At 44.5% G+C, this 21,119-nt stretch overlaps 1 protein-coding gene across 3 annotated transcripts in view; it reads right to left on the bottom strand.

Annotated features, from left to right (window-relative positions):
* Positions 1–5,431, bottom strand: part of HSF2 (heat shock transcription factor 2) — a 42,737-nt gene extending 37,306 nt beyond the window's left edge. The window contains exon 1 of one of the 3 annotated variants that reach the window (XM_045011959.1): positions 5,240–5,431. In XM_045011959.1, the coding sequence (XP_044867894.1) occupies positions 5,240–5,356 (117 nt within the window). In that variant the 5' untranslated portion in view covers positions 5,357–5,431. Of the gene's footprint in view, positions 1–992; positions 1,201–5,239 lie in introns of those variants that run through there. The other 2 variants (XM_045011960.1, XM_045011961.1) reach the window with 2 other exon arrangements.
* Positions 5,432–21,119: the final 15,688 nt, after the last annotated feature.

The following is a 21,119-nucleotide window of genomic DNA, read 5'->3' as shown; positions in this document are numbered from 1 at the left end:
TTCGACATGCATGCCATAGGTTGCCTACCCCTGGGGTAAAGGTTAAGCCGGGTCTCCCAGGATCACTATTGACATTTAAACATTCCAAAAGTAATCTGCCGGTCAGGAAAGGAAGTCTATACTTGTAGCTTTTTGTAACAGTCCTGTGTTCTTAAAGATGTACGCGTCAGGTACCTTCCCTGAGCAGCCCACACTGATGTCGGTGAAGATGTCCCCTGGGATTCATCAGTGGTTGCATAACCATAGAAAAGTAGCAAAGAATCCTGTGGCACTTTATAGACTAACAGACGTTTTGGAGCATGAGCTTTCGTGGGTGAATACCCACTTCGTCGGATGCAAGTGACTTGCATTCGACGAAGTGGGTATTCACCCACGAAAGCTCATGCTCCAAAACGTCTGTTAGTCTATAAAGTGCCACAGGATTCTTTGCTACTTTTAGAGATCCAGACTAACATGGCTACCCCTCTGATACTTGACATAGAAAAGTAGCCCTTTCTGTTGAAGTACTCTGTGGCAAGGTGGTTTGGTGTCAAAATAGGGATATGCATCCCATCTATCACTCCACTGCAGTTCAGGAACCCCACTGCTACAAATCCATCTACTATGTCCTGCACATTGCCAGTTAGTCCTGCTTAGCAGGAGGTGATTAATTACCCTGAAGACTTGCATCACAATAGCCCCCCTCGGTGGATTTCCTGACACCAAACTGACTTTTGACTGACTGGTGGCAACCTGGCATTTCAAGTGTTTATAGTATGATAGCCATTTGCTTCTCCACTGTCAAAGCAGCTCTCATTTTCATGTCCCACTGTTGGAGCACTGGGGCGAACATGGCATACATATTCAGGAATGTGGCCCTGAGAAACCAAAAGTTCTGCAGTCGACAGTCATCCCAAACCTGCATTACCACATGATCCCACCAGTCAGTGCTTGTTTCTCAGGGCAAGAAACAGTGCTCCACCACTCGCAGCTGCTAAGCGAATGCCACCAACCTTGAACTGGTTTTCGCTATGTCCCACAGCAATCTATCCTTCAAGGGAATCATCATGTTCCTCACCAATTTGGTTCTTCTTGTGTCTCTGCAAAGACTCCAGGATTGTGTGCCCTATGCTTGCAATGCTCATGACAACAGTGCAGAGCTGTGCAGGCTCCATGATTCTGTCAGAGATGAACAGGAAGAAGGGACACACAGGTTTGTGGGATTTTGAAAAAAAGGTACAAAAACTGTGGGACACACAACATTATGTGTTATATAAAAAAGATTGTAGGGGGAGGGATAGCTTAGTGGTTTGAGCATTGGCCTGCTAAACCAAGGGTCGTGAGTTCAATCCTTGAGGGGGCCACTTAGGGATCTGGGGCAAAATCAGTACTTGGTCCTGCTAGTGAAGGCAGGGGGCTGGACTCGATGACCTTTCAAGGTCCCTTCCAGTTCTAGGAGATTGGTATATCTCCAATTATTACCTTTTGTTTTTATTAATGTGATCGAGACAGCTGAAAACTTGGAAGTTAGCCCCATGCTCCCAGTCACCCCTGCACAACTCAGTTTGGCCCCATCATGCATTGCCAAAGCTTTCCAAAAGATGCATGCTAGATGATGGACTGTTGCACAATGGTACACCTTCCCGTGGTGCAATGCACTCTGCATCGATACAAGCGCTCTCGTGACTATGTGCACTGTCAACACAAGGAGCAAAGTACACATGCACACAAGCACATACTAACTGTGGTGGCTGTATGCGGATATAACTTAAGTCTTAAGTTTGCAGCGCAGATGTGACCTAAGTTAAAACAGTTGCTTAACAGTTGGCTTAACACCCGTTAACAGAAAGATTACAGAACAGAAACATTTAAATTTTAAATACAGAGAACTTGCCCTTAGTTGCATCATAAACTAGTAAATATGACCATGGACAAGTCAATGAGGCTCTGATCTTCCAGAGTGCTTCAAATGACTTAAATGAGACAACAAAACAAACTCATTTGTAAGAATGGCATCTTAACCTCTGTGACTGTTACCCCCTCTTTAAAATTGGCATATTTACCTATCTTTGTAAAGTGCTTTAAACTCTATAGATTGAAAATGATATGTAAATACAAAATATTACTTAACTTTATGATCCACAGTAGAAAGAAATTTAGTGAAGTACAATATAGTTGCCACCCCATTCCTCTAGCAGAGGATAAATGCTCTAATGCAACTATGACAAGCCTAAGAAAATAAGCATTGGTCTGACCCAGTATAGCCATTATTGGTCTAGCCCGGTAGTATCCTGTCTTCCAACCATGGCCAGTGCCAGATGCTAGAGGGAATGAACAGAACAGGGCAATTTATCAGGTGAGCCATCCTGTCATTCAGTCCCAGCTTCTGACAGTCAGAGATTTAGGGCCACACAGAGCGTTGGGTTGTCCCCCGCGTGGGGCCATAATGATCAACAGACATGGATAGACCTATTCTCCATAAACTTATCTAATTCTTTTCTGAACCCAGTTATACCTTTGGTCTTCACAACATCCCCTGGCAATGAGTTCCACAGGTTGACTGTGTGTTGTGTGAAGCAGCACTTATTAGTTTTAATCTTGCTGCCTATTAATTTTACTGGGTGGTCCCTGGTTCTTGTATTATGTGAAGAGGTAATTAACACTTCCCCATTATTTTCTCAATGCCACTCATAATTTAATAGACCTCTATCATATCCCACCTTAGTCATCTCTTTTCTAAGCTGAACATCCCAGACATTTTAATTTCTCCTCACAGGGAAGTTATTCCATACCCCAACTCATTTTTGTTGCCTTTCTCTGTACCTTTTCCAATTCTAATATACTTTTTTTTTTTTTTGAGGTTAGGCGACCAGTACTCACAATATTCAAGGTGTGGGAGTACCACAAATTTATTTAGTGGCATTATGATATTTTCTGTCCTATCTATTCCTCTCCTAGTGGTTCCTAGCACTGTAAGCTTTTTTGACTGCTGCTGCACATTGAGCAGATGTCTTTAGAGAACTATCCATGTTGACTCCAAGATCTCCTTCTTGAGCGGTTGCTAACCAGCAGCGAGTATTTTTAAACAGCATTTCTTGCTTTCTCGGTCATCATTAGTTCGTTCATGCTGTAAGTTCACCTGTCCCAAATTGTTCCTACTGAAAACAAACCATCTCCAAAAAAATCCATATGGTAATGGTTGAAGGGCTGGTCCAATGAGTCTTAGGCTGTGGCTACACTTAGCACTTCAAAGCGCTGCCACGGTAGCGCTGCTGCGGCAGCGCTTTGAAGCGCTAAGTGTAGTCAAAGCACCAGCGCTGGGAGAAAGCTCTCCCAGCGCTGTCCGTACTCCACCTCCCTGTGGGGAATAACGGACAGCGCTGGGGCTTTGACCACACTGGCGCTTTGCAGCGCCGCAATTTGCAGCGCTGGAGAGGGTGTGTTTTCACACCCTGCTGCAGCGCTGCAAATTTGTAAGTGTAGCCAAGCCCTTAGTGGTAGAACTGGCAAATTTAAAAGAACTTGAGAATAAAAGTGCTTACTAGTCCCTTAACACTCCTTTAACTCAGGGGTTCTCAAACTAAGGCTATGGCTACACTTGCACTTCAAAGTGCTGCCGCAGCAGCGCTTTGAAGCGCTAAATGTAGTCAAAGCGCCAGCGCTGGGAGAGAGCTCTCCCAGCGCTGTCCGTACTCCACCTCCCTGTGGGGAATAACGTACAGCACTGGGAGCCACGCTCCCAGCGCTGGGGCTTTGACCACACTGGCACTTTGCAGCGCTGGAGAGGGTGTGTTTTCACACCCTGCTGCAGCGCTGCAAATTTGCAAGTGTAGCCATGGCCTTAATTGCACTGACCCCCTTCTGACAACAAAAATTACTACATGACCCGGCGGGGGGGGGGGGGAGAAGAGACCAAAGCCTGAGCCTGGCCGCCCCAGGTGGTGGAAACAAAGCCAAAGCCTGAGCCCGGCCACCCCAGGCCAGTGGGGCTCAGGATCCGGCTTCAGCAAGTCCAACTCCAGCCCTGGTAACCCCATTAAAATGTGGTCCCAACCCACAGTTTGAGAACCGCTGCTTTAACTGAAGGGGAGCACGACCCTCATGTGATTTTTTTTTTAATTACACATCCTTCTAGTTCCCTCCTGTCATTGCCAACAAGCATCAACACTCATATGCACATCTATGGAAGACCAAAACTATATTTTTATTGATCTCACACCAGAGACCATTTTCCAAGTTACTAGAGTTGACTATTATGTTTTACATGCGGAAGAGATAGGACAATTCCTACATCCTTATCAAGTTAAGGAGAAAAACACCTTATAAGAGTAGATATTCAGTAAGTTTGCTTAGGCTACCTCTCCTCCTGTGCTCCTACCCTCACCACTGGTAGCAAAGATGTGAATAAGCATCATCGTATAATAAAACTAAAACTGCTGTGGAGTAGGGACACAGAGAGAAAAGACAGAAACCTGGAAACTTTCTAAGTTCCAGCTGAAAGTCTCACTAAAAACGTTTTAAGAAACCAAATCACCTTCAGACTCCAGTTGTGCCCCACCACCTATCCACCCCAGAACACGGCCCCCAATCGCCTCATAAAGCTCAGAGCCCCTCCCCCCCATTCTGGAGGCCACCCCTGAAAGCGGGAACCTGCTGATCGGGGGTAAGCAGCCCGCTCGTCTACAGCCCCGCACCCCCCACCACCAAAACTTTAGCCTGCGGGGTGCGGTCAGGAGGCTGAACCCGCTGCGGAGCGGGACTCTCCAACTCACACGCGGTGTAAATCTGCTCCCTGAACAAGGCCAGGTCGGTGCCCAGAACCAGAAATCGCAGCTCGGGAGCGGGGAGCGGAGACGCACGAGGGGTTTCTGGGTGGCCGGCAGGAAAGGAAGGGCCCTGGCTTGTGGGAGGTTCCGGGTGTGTCCCTCCCCCGCGAGCGGGCCAGGCGCTGCGGGCCCCCCCGTGCTCGGGGCGGGGGCTCCCAGGCCAGCTACTCCTGGGGGGGGCGGGAGGGCGGCGGCTCTGCCCCCCTCCGTGCAGGACGCACTAGGCCGGGGGGAGGACAAGGCCCCGGGGAGGGCGTCGGGCCGCTCTCGTCTCAGGCGATGGGGAGGGCGGCGCGGCCGCCCCGAGCGGCTCCTCTCCGGGCCCGTCTCCCCCGCTCAGTCCGGCCTCCCCTTCCCGTGTGTGGGCGGGGGGCGAGACGCGTCCCTTGCCCGGTGGGGGGGGGGCTCCCAGTCTCCGAGGGCGGGGGCCCTACCTGGCTCCAGGTGATGAGCTGGTTGCTGGGCGCCTCCCCCAGCAGCGCCCACAGTTTGCTCAGGAAGGCCGGGACCCCCGCGCTCGCGGCGGCCGCCGGCTGCTGCTGCTGCTTCATTGTCGTTGTAGGACGCAGCTAGGCTGGAGCGCTGTGGAGGGGCCGCGTGCACGCATGCGCACCTACCTCCCGCAAAACACGGACCTCACGCGCCTGCGCGCGCGTGTCTGGCGTTCCCCTACGCCCCCACACGCTCTTTACATAACGGGCCCACGTGCACCGCTCTCACGTGCAACAACAGTGCCAGCCCAGCGTTCCTATTGGAGGGAACGCGGAACAGCGCAGGGAATCTTTGCGCCCCTCAGCGGGAGGGCGGAGCCTCAGCCTGAAATTCTATGTAAATAAAAGTCGCCCCAACCAATCGGCAAGTGACTCTCTGCCCGGCTGGGGGAACGTGAGTGCTGTGCACGTGAGAGACGAGGCGTGGGGGGGGAGCAGCAGCAGCAGCCTAGAACAGGAGTGGGCGGGGCCTGGCCTAGCGGGACAAAGGCGCGGGGGCGAGGAGCACCAGCAGGGGGCGGGGCTGGCAGGGCTGGGGGCGGAACCTGCTCTCCCCTGTCCTGATCAAGAAACTACCTAGTGCAGGGGCAATACATGAGCACTGGAGAGACTGCTTGCACGAGGTGATGCAGCCATAATTGTGCCCTCATACCAGCCTGCCATGATTCCAGCGGCACAACGGGGTGCTCAGGAAGGTTGCCTGCAGGCCATGGACCCATGCCACTCCTGGAAGTGGGCTGGTGCTCCTGGCATGTCCTGCACACCCCTGTGGGGGAAGCAGCTCTATGTGCTGCCCCCACCCCCAGCACCATCCTCACAGCTCCCATTGACCGGAAAATGGCCAATGGGAGCTGCAGGGGCGGTGCTTTGCATGGAGACCCGCTGCCGCCTTTCGCCCCAAGGTGTGCGCAGAGATGTGCCAGCAGCAGCTGGTTCCGGGAGCGGCGTGGTAAGCAGCTCCTAGCTAGAGCCTGCACCTTGCACCCCCTCTTGGCACCTCTGTCCCAAGTCAGAGCCCCCTCCTGCACCCAAATTCCCTCCCAAACCCTGCACCTCCTTCTGTGACCCAGCCCAGAGCCCCCTCCTGCACCAAACTCCATCCCAGAGCCCAGACCCCTCACCATCTCCTGTACTCCAACACTCTGAACCATCCTGGAGCTCCCTACTGCACTCAGACTCCCTCCCAGAAACCTTCACCATCTCCATTAATATAGTAGAAATGTGTGGCCCGTGACGACTTACCAAAATTTGTGTAGTGGCCCCCCTGCAAAAGTTATTGCTCACCCCTTCCTTATATCTTGCAGTCAGCATTGCTACTGGATTGGTTCTTAATCTTGGCTACACTATTTTACTTATACTTTCAGGTGCAGACAGCATATTTTAATCCCCCTTCTTTTACCCTAATTTCACTGGCACTAGGGGCTCAGATGTCCACACATTCTTTTCACTAAGACACATCACATTGGTGCTGTGGTGTCACTGCTGATGGACCATCTCCAGGCCTGGCGTCTCGAGGCCTTAGTTTTCCTTTTGGATAAATCAGCAATGGTTGGTGTTTGTTGTAAAAAGGTACAGTCACATTTTTGCAGTTAGAAGGGTAGATGGGGACTGATAAAGAGACAAAGTAAATGTCATTTATTGGCCCAATGGCTGTCTCTCTGACAAACAGAAGTTGGTCCAATAAATGACAAAGTAAAGTATTTATGTGAACTTCCTTCTGCACCTGTGGACACAGATATGCCATTCTTGCATAACTAGCATAACAGACTCTCTGTATAATCATCAAAATTAACTACTTAGAATATCATTTTGATACCCTCATGCATTTTTTTGTGTGTGCAACTTAGTTTGGTGGAATCTAAAGCATCTTTCTCACCCTCCTTCACAAAAATACATTCAAGCAACTGTCTTAAGAAATTGTACGTCATAGACGGTATATGCCAAGTTAGATTTATACTTTTTTACTGTTGTCAAATACTTGGGATTTTATACACACAAAAACTATCCCAAGTTTCAGACTTCTGGTCTTGTGGACAATGGGACTGAATAATTCAGTGCACTGATGGGGGCTATAACACTGAATGTTTTCTTTATTTTCATATCTTGGCTTTTCACACCACTCTGTTTATATAAACAGTTTAGAGGGCAAACCGGGCTTTATTTTTTTCTGGTGCAGTAGGAACAAAAACACATTTACTCCGTTGACTCTAATTCTGTAGTAACTACATCAATGGGAGTTGTCATCACACAGCATAAGGAGAGAGAAGGAATTTTTATTCCTTATAAAAACAAAGAAGACACTTGCCTCTCTTCTATTAGTATAAGACTACAAAAGATTCTTTTTTTAACCTGGAACCATCTGCTTTGATGAAGAAATTTTATTTGTGCTAAAAGAACAGGAGTACTTCTGGCATCTTAGAGACTAACAAATTTATTAAAGTATTCCTGTTCTTTTTGCGGATACAGACTAACACGGCTGTTACTCTGAAACTTATCTATGCTAAGTAACTTTTGTGAGGGTGTTTTTTAATTAAAAAAAACACATTCGCTTAAACAAGTTTTCAGATGAAATATGCAGTACTTGAAGTACCTTAAATCAAGCTAACTAGTGTCACAAAATAAATAGCCTCAGCTTTCTATTTAATAAAGAATAATTCTATTCTACCTGTAACTGGGTGAGATAACATGAATGTCTGTCGGTCAATTGGAAGTATATAGGAGCTGTGTATGTCAGAATTAATAGGGCACCATGTTGAACAAATTCTGAAACAACAATTTGAATTAAGTGCTTTCATGCTGTAGTGGTAGCTTTTCAGACCTGAAGAGCAGGTCATTGTAAGCTCAAAAACTCTCTCTCATCAACAGAAGTTGGTCCAATAAAAGATATTACCTCACCAACCATGTCTCTCAAATGCTACAGGTCACTTTCAAGGGGAGAGGAAAGAGGCCCCCTTTTACAGAGTCTTAGGTTTCCAGAAAAAGTTCTCCAGCCTAGTTTCAAGACATTGGAGGAAACAGCCAATTTGCTGAAAACATAGGCATGCCTAGTACATTGTTCTTCATGCACACCCATAATAAGCTTAGCAAAAGCAAAAAACCTCTCCTCTAAGTGTAATCAATATTCAGTTAAGAACATAAGAACATAAGAAAGGCCGTATCGAGTCAGACCAAAGGTCCATCTAGCCCAGTATCTGTCTACCGACAGTGGCCAATGCCAGGTGCCCCAGAGGGAGTGAACCTAACAGGCAATGATCAAGTGATCTCTCTCCTGCCATCCATCTCCATCCTCTGACGAACAGAGGCTAGGGACACCATTCTTACCCATCCTGGCTAATAGCCATTTATGGACTTAGCCACCATGAATTTATCCAGTCCCCTTTTAAACATTGTTATAGTCCTAGCCTTCACAACCTCCTCAGGTAAGGAGTTCCACAAGTTGACTGTGCGCTGTCTGAAGAAGAACTTCCTTTTATTTGTTTTAAACCTGCTGCCTATTAATTTCATTTGGTGACCCCTAGTTCTTGTATTATGGGAATAAGTAAATAACTTTTCCTTATCCACTTTCTCAACATCACTCATGATTTTATATACCTCTATCATGTCCCCCCTTAGTCTTCTCTTTTCCAAGCTGAAGAGTCCTAGCTTCTTTAATCTTTCCTCGTATGGGACCCTCTCTAAACCCCTAATCATTTTAGTTGCCCTTTTCTGAACCTTTTCTAGTGCTAGAATATCTTTTTTGAGGTGAGGAGACCACATCTGTACACAGTATTCGAGATGTGGGCGTACCATGGATTTATATAAGGGCAATAATATATTCTCAGTCTTATTCTCTATCCCCTTTTTAATGATTCCTAACATCCTGTTTGCTTTTTTGACCGCCTCTGCACACTGCGTGGACATCTTCAGAGAACTATCCACGATGACGCCAAGATCTTTTTCCTGACTCGTTGTAGCTAAATTAGCTCCCATCATGTTGTATGTATAGTTGGGGTTATTTTTTCCAATGTGCATTACTTTACATTTATCCACATTAAATTTCATTTGCCATTTTGTTGCCCAATCACTTAGTTTTGTGAGATCTTTTTGAAGTTCTTCACAATCTGCTATGGTCTTAACTATCTTGAGCAGTTTAGTATCATCTGCAAACTTTGCCACCTCACTGTTTACCCCTTTCTCCAGATCATTTATGAATAAATTGAATAGGATTGGTCCTAGGACTGACCCTTGGGGAACACCACTAGTTACCCCTCTCCATTCTGAGAATTTACCATTAATTCCTACCCTTTGTTCCCTGTCCTTTAACCAGTTCTCAATCCATGAAAGGACCTTCCCTTTTATCCCATGACAGCTTAATTTACGTAAGAGCCTTTGGTGAGGGACCTTGTCAAAGGCTTTCTGGAAATCTAAGTACACTATGTCCACCGGATCCCCCTTGTCCACATGTTTGTTGACCCCTTCAAAGAACTCTAATAGATTAGTAAGACACGATTTCCCTTTACAGAAACCATGTTGACTATTGCTCAAGAGTTTATGTTTTTCTATGTGTCTGACAATTTTATTCTTTACTATTGTTTCAGCTAATTTGCCCGATACCGACGTTAGACTTACCGGTCTGTAATTGCCGGGATCACCCCTAGAGCCCTTTTTAAATATTGGTGTTACATTAGCTAACTTCCAGTCATTGGGTACCGAAGCCGATTTAAAGGACAGGTTACAAACCTTAGTTAATAGTTCCGCAACTTCACATTTGAGTTCTTTCAGAACTCTTGGGTGAATGGCATCTGGTCCCGGTGACTTGTTAATGTTGAGTTTATCAATTAATTCCAAAACCTCCTCTAGTGACACTTCAATCTGTGACAGTTCCTCAGATTTGTCACCTACAAAAGCCAGCTCAGGTTTGGGAATCTCCCTAACATCCTCAGCCGTGAAGACTGAAGCAAAGAATCCATTTAGTTTCTCCGCAATGACTTTATCCTCCTTAAGCGCTTCTTTTGTATTTCGATCGTCAAGGGGCCCCACTGGTTGTTTAGCAGGCTTCCTGCTTCTGATGTACTTAAAAAACATTTTGTTATTACCTTTGGAGTTTTTGGCTAGCTGTTCTTCAAACTCCTCTTTGGCTTTTCTTATTACACTCTTGCACTTAAGTTGGCAGTGTTTGTGCTCCTTTCTATTTGCCTCACTAGGATTTGACTTCCACTTTTAAAAGGAAGACTTTTTATCTCTCACTGCTTCTTTTACATGGTTGTTAAGCCACGGTGGCTCTTTAGTTCTTTTACTGTTTTTCTTAATTTGGGGTATACATTGAAGTTGGGCCTCTATTATGGTGTCTTTAAAAAGGGCCCATGCAACTTGCAGGGATTTCACTTTAGTCACTGTACCTTTTAACTTTTGTCTAACTAACCCCCTCATTTTTGTATAGTTCCCCCTTTTGAAATTAAATGCCACAGTGTTGGGCAGTTGAGGTGTTCTTCCCACCACAGGGATGTTGAATGCTATTGTATTATGGTCACTATTTCCAAGCGGTCCTGCTATAGTTACCTCTTGGACCAGCTCCTGCGCTCCACTCAGGATTAAATGTAGAGTTGCCTCTCCCCTTGTGGGTTCCCGTACCAGCTGCTCCATGAAGCAGTCATTTAAAGTATCGAGAAATTTTATCTCTGCATTTTGTCCTGAAGTGAAATGTTCCCAGTCAATATGGGGATAATTGAAATCCCCCACTATTATTGGGTTCTTAATTTTGATAGCCTCTCTAATTTCCCTTAGCATTTCATCATCACTATTACTGTCCTGGTCAGGTGGTCGATAATAGATCCCTAATGTTATATTTTTACTAGAGCATGAAATTTCTATCCATAGAGACTCTATGGAAAATGTGGATTCGCTTAAGATTTTTACTTCATTTGAATCTACACTTTCTTTCACATATAGTGCCACTCCTCCCCCTGCATGTCCTGTTCTGTCCTTCCGATATATTTTGTACCCCGGAATGATTGTGTCCCATTGATTGCTCTCAGTCCACCAGGTTTCTCTGATGCCTATTATATCTATATCCTCCTTTATCACAAGGCACTCTAGTTCACCATCTTATTATTTAGACTTCTGGCATTTGTGTACAAGCACTTTAAAAACTTGTCCCTGTTTATTAGCCTGCCTTTTTCTGATGTGCCAGATTCTTTTTTATGTGACTGTTTATCATCTGATCCGGCCCTTACATTATACTTTTCAGTCCTCTGCTCCTGACTATAACCTGGAGATTCTCTATCATCAGACTCTCCCCTAAGAGAAGTCTGTGTCTGAGCCACACGCTCCTCTGCAGCAGTCGGCTTTCCCCCATCTCCTAGTTTAAAAACTGCTCTACAACCTTTTTAATGTTTAGTGCCAGCAGTCTGGTTCCACTTTGGTTTAGGTGGAGCCCATCTCTCCTGTATAGGCTCCTCCCATCCCAGAAGTTTCCCCAGTTCCTAATGAACGTGAACCCCTCCTCTCTACACCATCGTCTCATCCATGCATTGAGACTCTGAAGCTCTGCCTGCCTACCTGGCCCTGCGCGTGGAACTGGGAGCATTTCTGAAAATGCCACCATAGAGGTCCTGGATTTCAGTCTCTTCCCTAGCAGCCTAAATTTGGCTTCCAGGACATCTCTCCTACCCTTACCTATATCATTGGTACCTACATGTACCACGACCACCGGCTCCTCCCCAGCACTACACATAAGTCTATCTAGATGCCTCGAGAGATCCGCAACCTTCGCACCAGGCAGGCAAGTCACCATACGGTTCTCCCAGTCATCACAGACCCAGCTATCTACATTTCTAATAATCGAATCTCCCATTACTAACACCTGCCTTTTCCTAGAAACTGGAGTTCCCTCCCCCGGAGAGGCAACCTCAGTGCGAGAGGCAAACATGTTTTAAAACATGCATACCTTGATTATATTGAAGCCAGTTTTCTCCAGAACAAAGTAATGCATCTCTCAAGGAGATCTATTTCCTAGCCAAATAGCAGCTTCTAAACTTCAGACCTTTAATTATGGAGCTATTTAAGTCAAACTGGAAATGAATCTCAAGGAGAGGCTGAACAGCTTTTACTCTGACTTCATCATAAAGAAGCAACAACTAAGGTTGCCAATTTTGGTTGGACATATTCCTAGAGGTTTCTTAGCATGACATAATAGTTAATTAAAGATTAATTAATTCCTGGAGACGCCAAGCCAATCCTGGAGGGTTGGCAACCGTAGCAACAACCCCAGTTTAACCACACACTGTTTCTAAATCCTTTGTGCCTTCTTAAACAACTGGTCTAAAGAAAAATGAAATGCTCTACTAGAACCCATTTCCTTCTCCACATTAAACAAATCTTTAAAAAATACAGAGGAGAAATTAAAACTGATATTTGCAATGAAGTTGGTGTCTAAGAAGCCATTCTGTGTTTAACTCACCCACGTATGTGTCTAGGTATTTTCATGTTACATTTTAGTGCCACAATACCCAGATCCAACAAAATCAGTGAATGGCAATGTTACTATTGATTGTTTGTTTAGTCAACAGGTGTCAGAAAAAAGAAAGTAAAATTTTACAGTCTTCCTGAAACAAACACTAACAAGGTCATCTTGATGCTATTTCAACTAAGATTGAAACACATCTGGTATACAAGGTAATACCATGGAAAAGAGTGTTTAAGATCTATTATTTAAAAAATCATTTCCTTTCCACTGCACAAATTTTATGCTAAAGAAATGGACATTGATTTCAAGCTATATCATGCAGTTGCCCTCTTTAAATAGCAGGCAATTTCAGCAGTCCACACAATTCTTAAGTAGACCACATTTTCAGCCATTAGCTTCCTTATGAAAAGAGATGTCATGTTTATCGTCAGTTTTATGGGATATCTTTTCATTGTCACTACTTGGAATGACAAATGTATCCTTATAACGTAAGCATAGTGTAATCCAACTTCATGAAGGCTATAACAAAGCAGTTGTGGTAGAGATGGTTGAGTGGTTTGTTCATGTGGAGTAGCAGATTTCTTTTAAATAAATATTATTTTGTTTTTGAAGAATTACTGCTTGTGTGTCATCCTTGAGCAGAAGGCTGTATCGAGGTCCTTTGAAGGGTTAGCAAGATTAGCTTGCTCTGGGGAGCCCTCTGTGGGATGGAGACAAGTCCCCTGGCAACACCTTGGAAATTCTTCTAGGGTGGACCACTACCGTATCACCCCTTTGGATAAAGCAAATTGCATAGTCTTAGGCAAACCACTATTGGAATGCTTGAGGTTCATATTCTGGGGTACCAAATTGGTGCCCCGAAAGGGTGGGCTCGAGGCACTGTTTGAATCCTGGAGCTAGTTTTAGTGTCCCACACCAATTTGAGAGCTAACAAATTGGCATCCCTGAATTGGTTGGCTGCAATGAGAGTGGTACTCTCAGACAGAGAAGAAAAGAAAGAAAGAAATCATGCAGTTTGTAAAAGACAGAACTGTGCATTAAAGGAGGAATTAAGAGCAAGCAAAGGAATAATAGCTGCCATAAAAGCTGGAAATAATGAAGAGGTGGAATTGGATGAAGAGAACTTAGGTCTTCCTGGTTCTGAAGATTACTCTAAAGAGAGCTTTCTGGAACTCTACAAACCATTAAATGAGGAGCTGGAAGAATTGCGGAGGCCACCTCACTTAGCGCCAATTATTACTGCCACAGTAACTAAAACCACTGTGAAAGGAAACTGAGGAAGTCGAGAAGAAAGACTAGAAGAAAGACCAAATACCCCTGAACAGGATAGGTCTTTGGGAACATCTATGGGACTCTTAAATGGGAATACAGTGGTAGGTTGCTTAGCCAAGACATCAGGGATGCTTGGGTTAACAAGGAGTGATCCCTCAGCTTTAATAAAGGAATGTATGAGTCCAGATGAATTTTCTGGACTTCCTTATGATATACAGGGTGGAGGAAAAAGAGAAGCAGCTATAATACAAAGGGAAATTTAAAAAATTTTCTTCCCTAGTGAAGATCCAGTTCTGTGGTTCCACAGGGAGAAACCATGATCAAGGGAAAGGCCAGAACCATATATAGCTAGGAAGAGATTATTATATAGGCCCTCTGGAATCATCCTATTAGGCTTTCCAGTATTATATGATTCCCTTTCAATTTAAAAGGGCATTAATGCTGGGATTTGATCCAACAATTAGAATGGCACTGATTTCTGATGATCCTGCTCAAACTCCTTTACACCATACAGAAGAAAAAGCAAAAAGATTGAATGAAATACAAAGGGAAATGATGCCACCCCCAAGAGGAAAATCTGAAAGATTATCAGTGATAACCTTCTCCAATAATGATCCAAGGGAAACCAGCAAAATAAAAGGGAAGTAAATAGAGGAGAAAATAAAAATAGAAGAATAGTTCCTTATGAACAAAGGACAAGTGATCCAGGAAGAAATTGGCTTTGGAGAAAATTATTACAGTGTGAACCTAATGAGCAAATTAATGGGTTATCTACAGAAGAATTACTTCAGAGGTTAGCTAATCGTGAAAGGACTGTGCATATGGCCTGGTCTACACTACGCGTTTAAACCAAATTTAGCAGCGTTAAACCGATTTAACCCTGCACCCGTCCACACAACGAGGCCCTTTATATGGATATAAAGGGCTCTTTAAACCAATTTCTGTACTCCTCCCCGACAAGAGGAGTAGCGCTGAAATCGGTATTGCCATGTCGGATGAGGGTTAGTGTGGCCGCAAATCGACGGTATTGGCCTCCAGGCGGTATCCCACAGTACACCAATGTGACCGCTCTGGAAAGCAATCTGAACTCAGATGCACTGGCCAGGTAGACAGGAAAAGCCCCGTGAACTTTTGAATTTCATTTCCTGTTTGCCCAGCGTGGAGCTCTGATCAGCATGGGTGGCGATGCAGTCCCAAATCCAAAAAGAGCTCTAGCATGGACCGTACAGGAGATACTGGATCTGATCGCTGTATGGGGAGACAAATCTGTTCTATCAGAGCTCCGTTACAGAAGACGAAATGCCAAAGCATTTGAAAAAATCTCCAGGCTATGATAGACAGAGGCCACAAGCTGTGTGACAAGCGTAATGGCAAGCCAAAGAATCCAATGGACGCTCATGGACGGAGGGAGGGAGGGGGTACTGAGGACTCCAGCTATCCCACAGTCTCCGAAAAGCATTTGCATTCTTGGCTGAGCTCCCAATGCCTGAAGGGTCAAAAACATTTTCCCGGGTGTTTCAGGGTATATGTCGTCAATTTACATCCTTCCCCCCCCCCCCGAAAGAAAAGGGAAAAAAACGTTTCTTGCCTTTTTTCAGTGTCACCCTATGTCTACTGCATGCTGCTGGTCGACGGGGTGCTGCAGCGCTGAACACCAGCATCCCCTTCCCAGTGGCAGATGGTACAATATGACTGCTATCCGTCATCATCTTCAGCCTGTGAGTGCTCCTGGCTGGCCTCGGTGAGGTCGGCCAGGAGCACCTGGGTAAAAATGGGAATGACTCCTGGTCATTCCCAGCAGATGGTACAGAACGGCTGGTAACCATCCTCATCATAGCAACTGGGGGCAGAGCTCCATCAGCCCCCCCTTTTACGTCTAAAGAAAAGATTCTGTACTGCCTGGACTATCATAGCAGCAGGAGGCTGGGCTCCTCTCCCCTCAACCCTTTAATGTCCTGCCTGGACTATCATAGCAGCTGGAGGCTTCCTCCCCCTCATTTTATCTCACTAAAAAGTCAGTGTTTCTTATTCCTGCATTCTTTATTACTTCATCACACAAATGGGGGGACACTGCCACGGTAGCCCAGGAGGGTTGGGGGAGGAGGGAAGAACAGGTGGGGTTGTTGCAGGGGCACCCCCTAGAATGGCATGCAGCTCATCATTTCTGTGGGATCTCTGGGGCTCTGACATGGAGCGGCTGTGCTCTCTGGTTCTCTAGTACACTTGCCCCATATTCTAGGCAGGACTGACTCTATTTTTAGACAAAACCTAAAGAAGGGAATGACCCGGGGAGTCATTCCCATTTTTGTCCATGCGCCCCCGGCCGACCTCAGCGAGGCCAGCCAGGAGCACCCATGACAGCAGCAGACGGTACAGAACGACTGATAACCATCATCTCATCACCAATTTACAATGGCAGACGGTATAATAGGGATGGTAACCGTCTCTGCTACCTTGCAAAGGCAAATGAATGCTGCTGTGTAGCAGTGCAGTACCACGTCTGTCAGCAGCATCCAGTACACATACGGTGACAGTGACAAAAGGCAAAATGGGCTGCATGGTTGCCATGCTATGGCATCTGCCAGGGCAATCCAGGGGAAAAGGGCGCAAAATGATTGTCTGCCGTTGCTTTCACGGAAGAAGGATTGAGTGATGACATTTACCCAGAATCACCCGCGACACTGTTTTTGCATTGGGATCTCAACCCAGAATTCCAATGGGCAGGGGAGACTGCGGGAACTATGAGATAGCTACGGGATAGCTACCCACAGTGCAACGCTCCGGAAATCAACGCTAGCCTCGGTACATGGACGCACACCGCCGAATTAATGTGCTTAGTGTGGCCACGTGCACTCGACTTTATACAATCTGTTTTACAAAACCGCTTTATGTAAAATCGGAATAATCCCGTAGTGTAGACATACCCTATGGCTCCACCAAGTCTCAAGTATCAGGTATAGGGAGACCAAGTGCTCCACATCTCCGTGATAGCAGCAAAAGATCATGCTGATTTAGTGGCACATTTACAAATGGATAATGTGGGGAGATGTACTGTATGTGTGGAATTTAATCCGGGAACGTTCAGACAGAATATGTTAATAGATAGAGGTGGCACATTTTCTTTAGTAAGTACCAAGAATAAAAATTTATTTGGACCCCTTGTAATAAAAAGGAAATTACAGGGATTTAATGAAGCAAAGTTGCTCCATTTAGTGCTCCAATTTATTTTCAATTAGGAACAAAACAAGTAAAGGAACAGTTTGGATTAATAAATCTTAATGGGTGATGGAATAATAGGTGTTGATATATTAAAAAGGCTCAGAATAATAGTAGATTTTGTAAATAAGGTATTATGGGAAATACCTTCTGATAGAATCAAAACTTTAGATCAACTAATTGTTATTGAAGCAGGATATAGGTTAGCCACTATTAAGGCTGTCGAGGAAATAAAATGGCTGATTGGCCCGCAGAAGTTTTGAAAATTGCACAAAAACACAAAGAGGTCTGGACTACTGATAAGGCACAATGTGGAAAAATTGAAGCAGAGGTATTAATTACTGGATCTGATCCTGCACCACAAAGACAATATAAATATCCTAAGGAAGCGGAACCCAGTTTAATGAAGATTATTCAAGGACTTTTGGATCAGGGAGTTATAGTAGAACAACAAAGTATAAATAATCCAGCCATTTGGCGAGTTTTAAAAACAGAGGGTAAAACCTGGAAGTTAATCATCAATCTGAGACCTCTTAATAAAGTAACACCAATGACCGCTCCAGTGGTAGCAAAATATCCTGAAGTAATTGGTTACATAATGGGAAGAGCATGGTGGTTTACAGTCTTGGATCTAGCAAGTGTCTTCTTTGCCATACCTGTACATCCAGACTTCTGGTATAACTTTGCTTTTACATTGCAGGGACAACAGTTCTGTTTCACCCGAACTCCCCAGGGTTTTCATAACTCACCAGCTGTTTGTCATATGCATGTGAATAAGATGTGGGATAAGATGTCCAGTAAGGATAACATCATCATGTAAGTAGATGATATCCTCATTAGTACAAAAACTAAGGAAGAAAATCTAGAAATATTAGATCAAGTTTTACAAAAAATAAAGGAAACTGGGTTTAAGGTTAGTCCAGCGAAAGCTCAAATATGCCAGCACTGAGTTAATTACCTGGGAGTGACATTAGGACAGGAAGGACAATCACCAGAGAAACAAAGGGTGGAATGATTGTGAAAGTTACCAGCCCCTATAGATATATCAACCTTAAGGCCATTCTTAGGCATGACTAATTTCACCAGAGATTTTATAGAGAATTATGCAAAAAAAGCTAGCCCACTGTATAAGTTACTAAGAAGGGTAATGAACGGGGATTAGAACAGCAGGAAGCATTCTCTCATCTGAAGAAGGCAGTAGTACTAGCCCCAGCTTTAGCATATCCAAAGGTGGGACAACCTTTTGTACTTCAATTAGTTATGACTAGCAGTGGAATGAGTGCGTCTTAGGCCGAGAACATGGTACAGGTCTTGTCCAGTAGCATATGCTTCTAAGATTCTTAATGGAGTAGAACATTTACTCCTCATGAAAAAGTAGTATTAGCATTAGTTTGAGCTTTTCAACATTGGGAATATTTAGTGGGGCTATCCCCAGTGCTTCTGAAAACACCTCATTCACCTATAAAATATGTACTAATGGAAAAAAATTAATGGTGGACATGTTTCTAGTGATAGAGACAGTGGTTTCAGTTCAGACACAGAATCAGATGATGAGGAAATTCCAGAATTAGTTATCTGTCTGTTATTTCTGGACAATGGGAGGCCACTCTAATCCGAATGTGATAAATCTACCAGGTATTCAGGTAGGCATATTTTGCCATTTAGATACTGCATCCTCATTTTCTTTTCAGAATACAAATATTGAGGGAGCCAATCTCATAGCCCTGCAGACTGGAGATATTTATCTGATACAGTCAGAATTTGGGGAACAGATCCAAGTACCAGTGAGCCAGCTCATCACAATTGGGACCAGGGCCGGCTCCAGACCCCAGCGCGCCAAGCAGGCACGTGGGGTGGCATTGTCCTGGCAGGGCGGCATTTGGCTCCGGCGGACCTTCCGCAGTCATGCCTGCGGGAGGTCCACCGGAGCCCCGGGACGAGCGGACCTGCCGCAGGCATGACTGTGGAGGGTCCCCTCTTCCCGCGGCTCCGCTTGAGCTCCCGCAGGCACGACTGCGGCGGGTGCGCTGGTCCCGCAGCTCGGACGGAGCTCCCACAGGCATGCCTGCGGATGCTCCACCGGAGCAGCGGGACCGTCCACAGGCACTTCTGCCCCGGCCGCGGAACCGGGGAAGGACGGCGCGAGCGGCGCGGCGCGCCGCCCTGCTTGGGGCGGCGGAATTTCTAGAGCTGCCCCTGATTGGGACTGGACCACAGGTTATCTAGATTTGAGATTCAGATTAATGGATAGAGGCAGAGAGGGCTATGGGGTTCTTGGTGTGGATGTAATTAGGCAACTGTACCATCTAGTTGATATAAATGGATGACTTCTATGGAGCAATTGAAAATCATGGTTAACATTTTTCTCTCTCTTGAAATAAGAAGTTAGTATAAGAAAAGTTGTTGGCATGATTAGTTTAGGATAAGGAATATAAGGGACAGCCAGGAAAAATAAGTTCAAGGATAGTTTTATAGGTAAATAAGATAGACTAAAAGGCAATAGATGAATAGGATAAGGATTGTAATTCTAAGGATCAATAGAATAGGAATTATAGGAAAGTGTAGAATAAAATTAGAATAATTTGTAAAATTAATAGGATAGGATAGATAAGATAGTGAATGATATGCTTATTTAAAATAGGAAAAGAGAAAAATGTATATTGGTGATTTGATAGTTTTAAAAATAAAATGTCAGTTTACTATTTGAAAAGGAAAGAGTCTTTTTGTTATTTCTTTCAGACAGATCAGATGATAGAGGATGCTGTTCTAGTCATCTTGGATCTTCTGGGTGTTTCTGGCTATTGGATTCTGCTGTGTTGGTGTGAATTTGGACGAAATACCAGCGATCCGATGGGCCAAATCTTACCCCCATAATTATGCTTTTGCCAATAATATTGAGGAATGTGTTTTTACAATCTCAAAGGTAGAGAATAAACAGAGGACAGTAAAAGTAGTAATGGGACCTGTCCGAATTATAGAATTCATTACACAAAATCATATGGATAGAATGCTTATCACTGATGATGCCCATAAATAGGATATTCTATTTGATGATCAAGGAGAAGGAAATTTGATGCACCAAAGATCTGGTGGAAAATCACCACAGCCCTCAGAATGTACATGGAAATTTCAGGAAGGGACATGCACAATACGTGGTAGAGTAGTAAGCATTGGACTGTAGCAGTGTGCACTAATAGAAGGATTAAAGATACAGTAGTTGCACGCTCACCTAATCTTTTGATAAGTTCAAAAAGAACAAAAGTAAATCTGGATACGAAACAACCATACAATGGATCAAAGCCAATAAAATGGCTACTATCAAGTCTCAAGAGTGTGTTTTTACAATTCAAAAAAATAATAAGCCTAGAGTAATAACAATTATAATGGGGCCCATGGGAATTATAGAGTCTGGTGCACATAATCAGAAAGGTAAAACACTTGTTATATATTATACTGTTCATAAATGTTCTATTACATATGCCCCTCAAGGTTGAGAGCATATAATGACCCATCCTGATTACCATACTGCACCAAAACCCTCTATATGCGATTGGGACACTACTGATAATGTGGGTAAAATATGGGGGGAAATAGTAAGAACTGGGCACTGGCAATGTGCAGTGATAGATGGATCTACAATAATCGCATGCTCAAATAATCTTACTATACATCCAGATCAGAACTCTTCATGTGCTATTATAGCATGGTACATCCCTAAATGGAGTACAAAAAATAGTGGAACAGTAACTGTATAATGGTATCATAATTTTGTTAATAAAAAAGCTAAATTTCAGGTAATTGATCCTTGAGGAGGAATTAGTAAAAAAAGATATTCAATATAAATTACATTCCGAAATTATATATAGGAGTCAATTAAATTTACAAGTACCT

This window comes from Mauremys mutica, chromosome 3 (genome assembly GCF_020497125.1).
Source record: "Mauremys mutica isolate MM-2020 ecotype Southern chromosome 3, ASM2049712v1, whole genome shotgun sequence".
In the NCBI taxonomy this organism is placed as follows: Eukaryota; Metazoa; Chordata; order Testudines; family Geoemydidae; genus Mauremys; species Mauremys mutica.
Note: the sequence above shows the minus strand (reverse complement) of the source record. Positions and strands in the feature narration are given on the sequence as shown.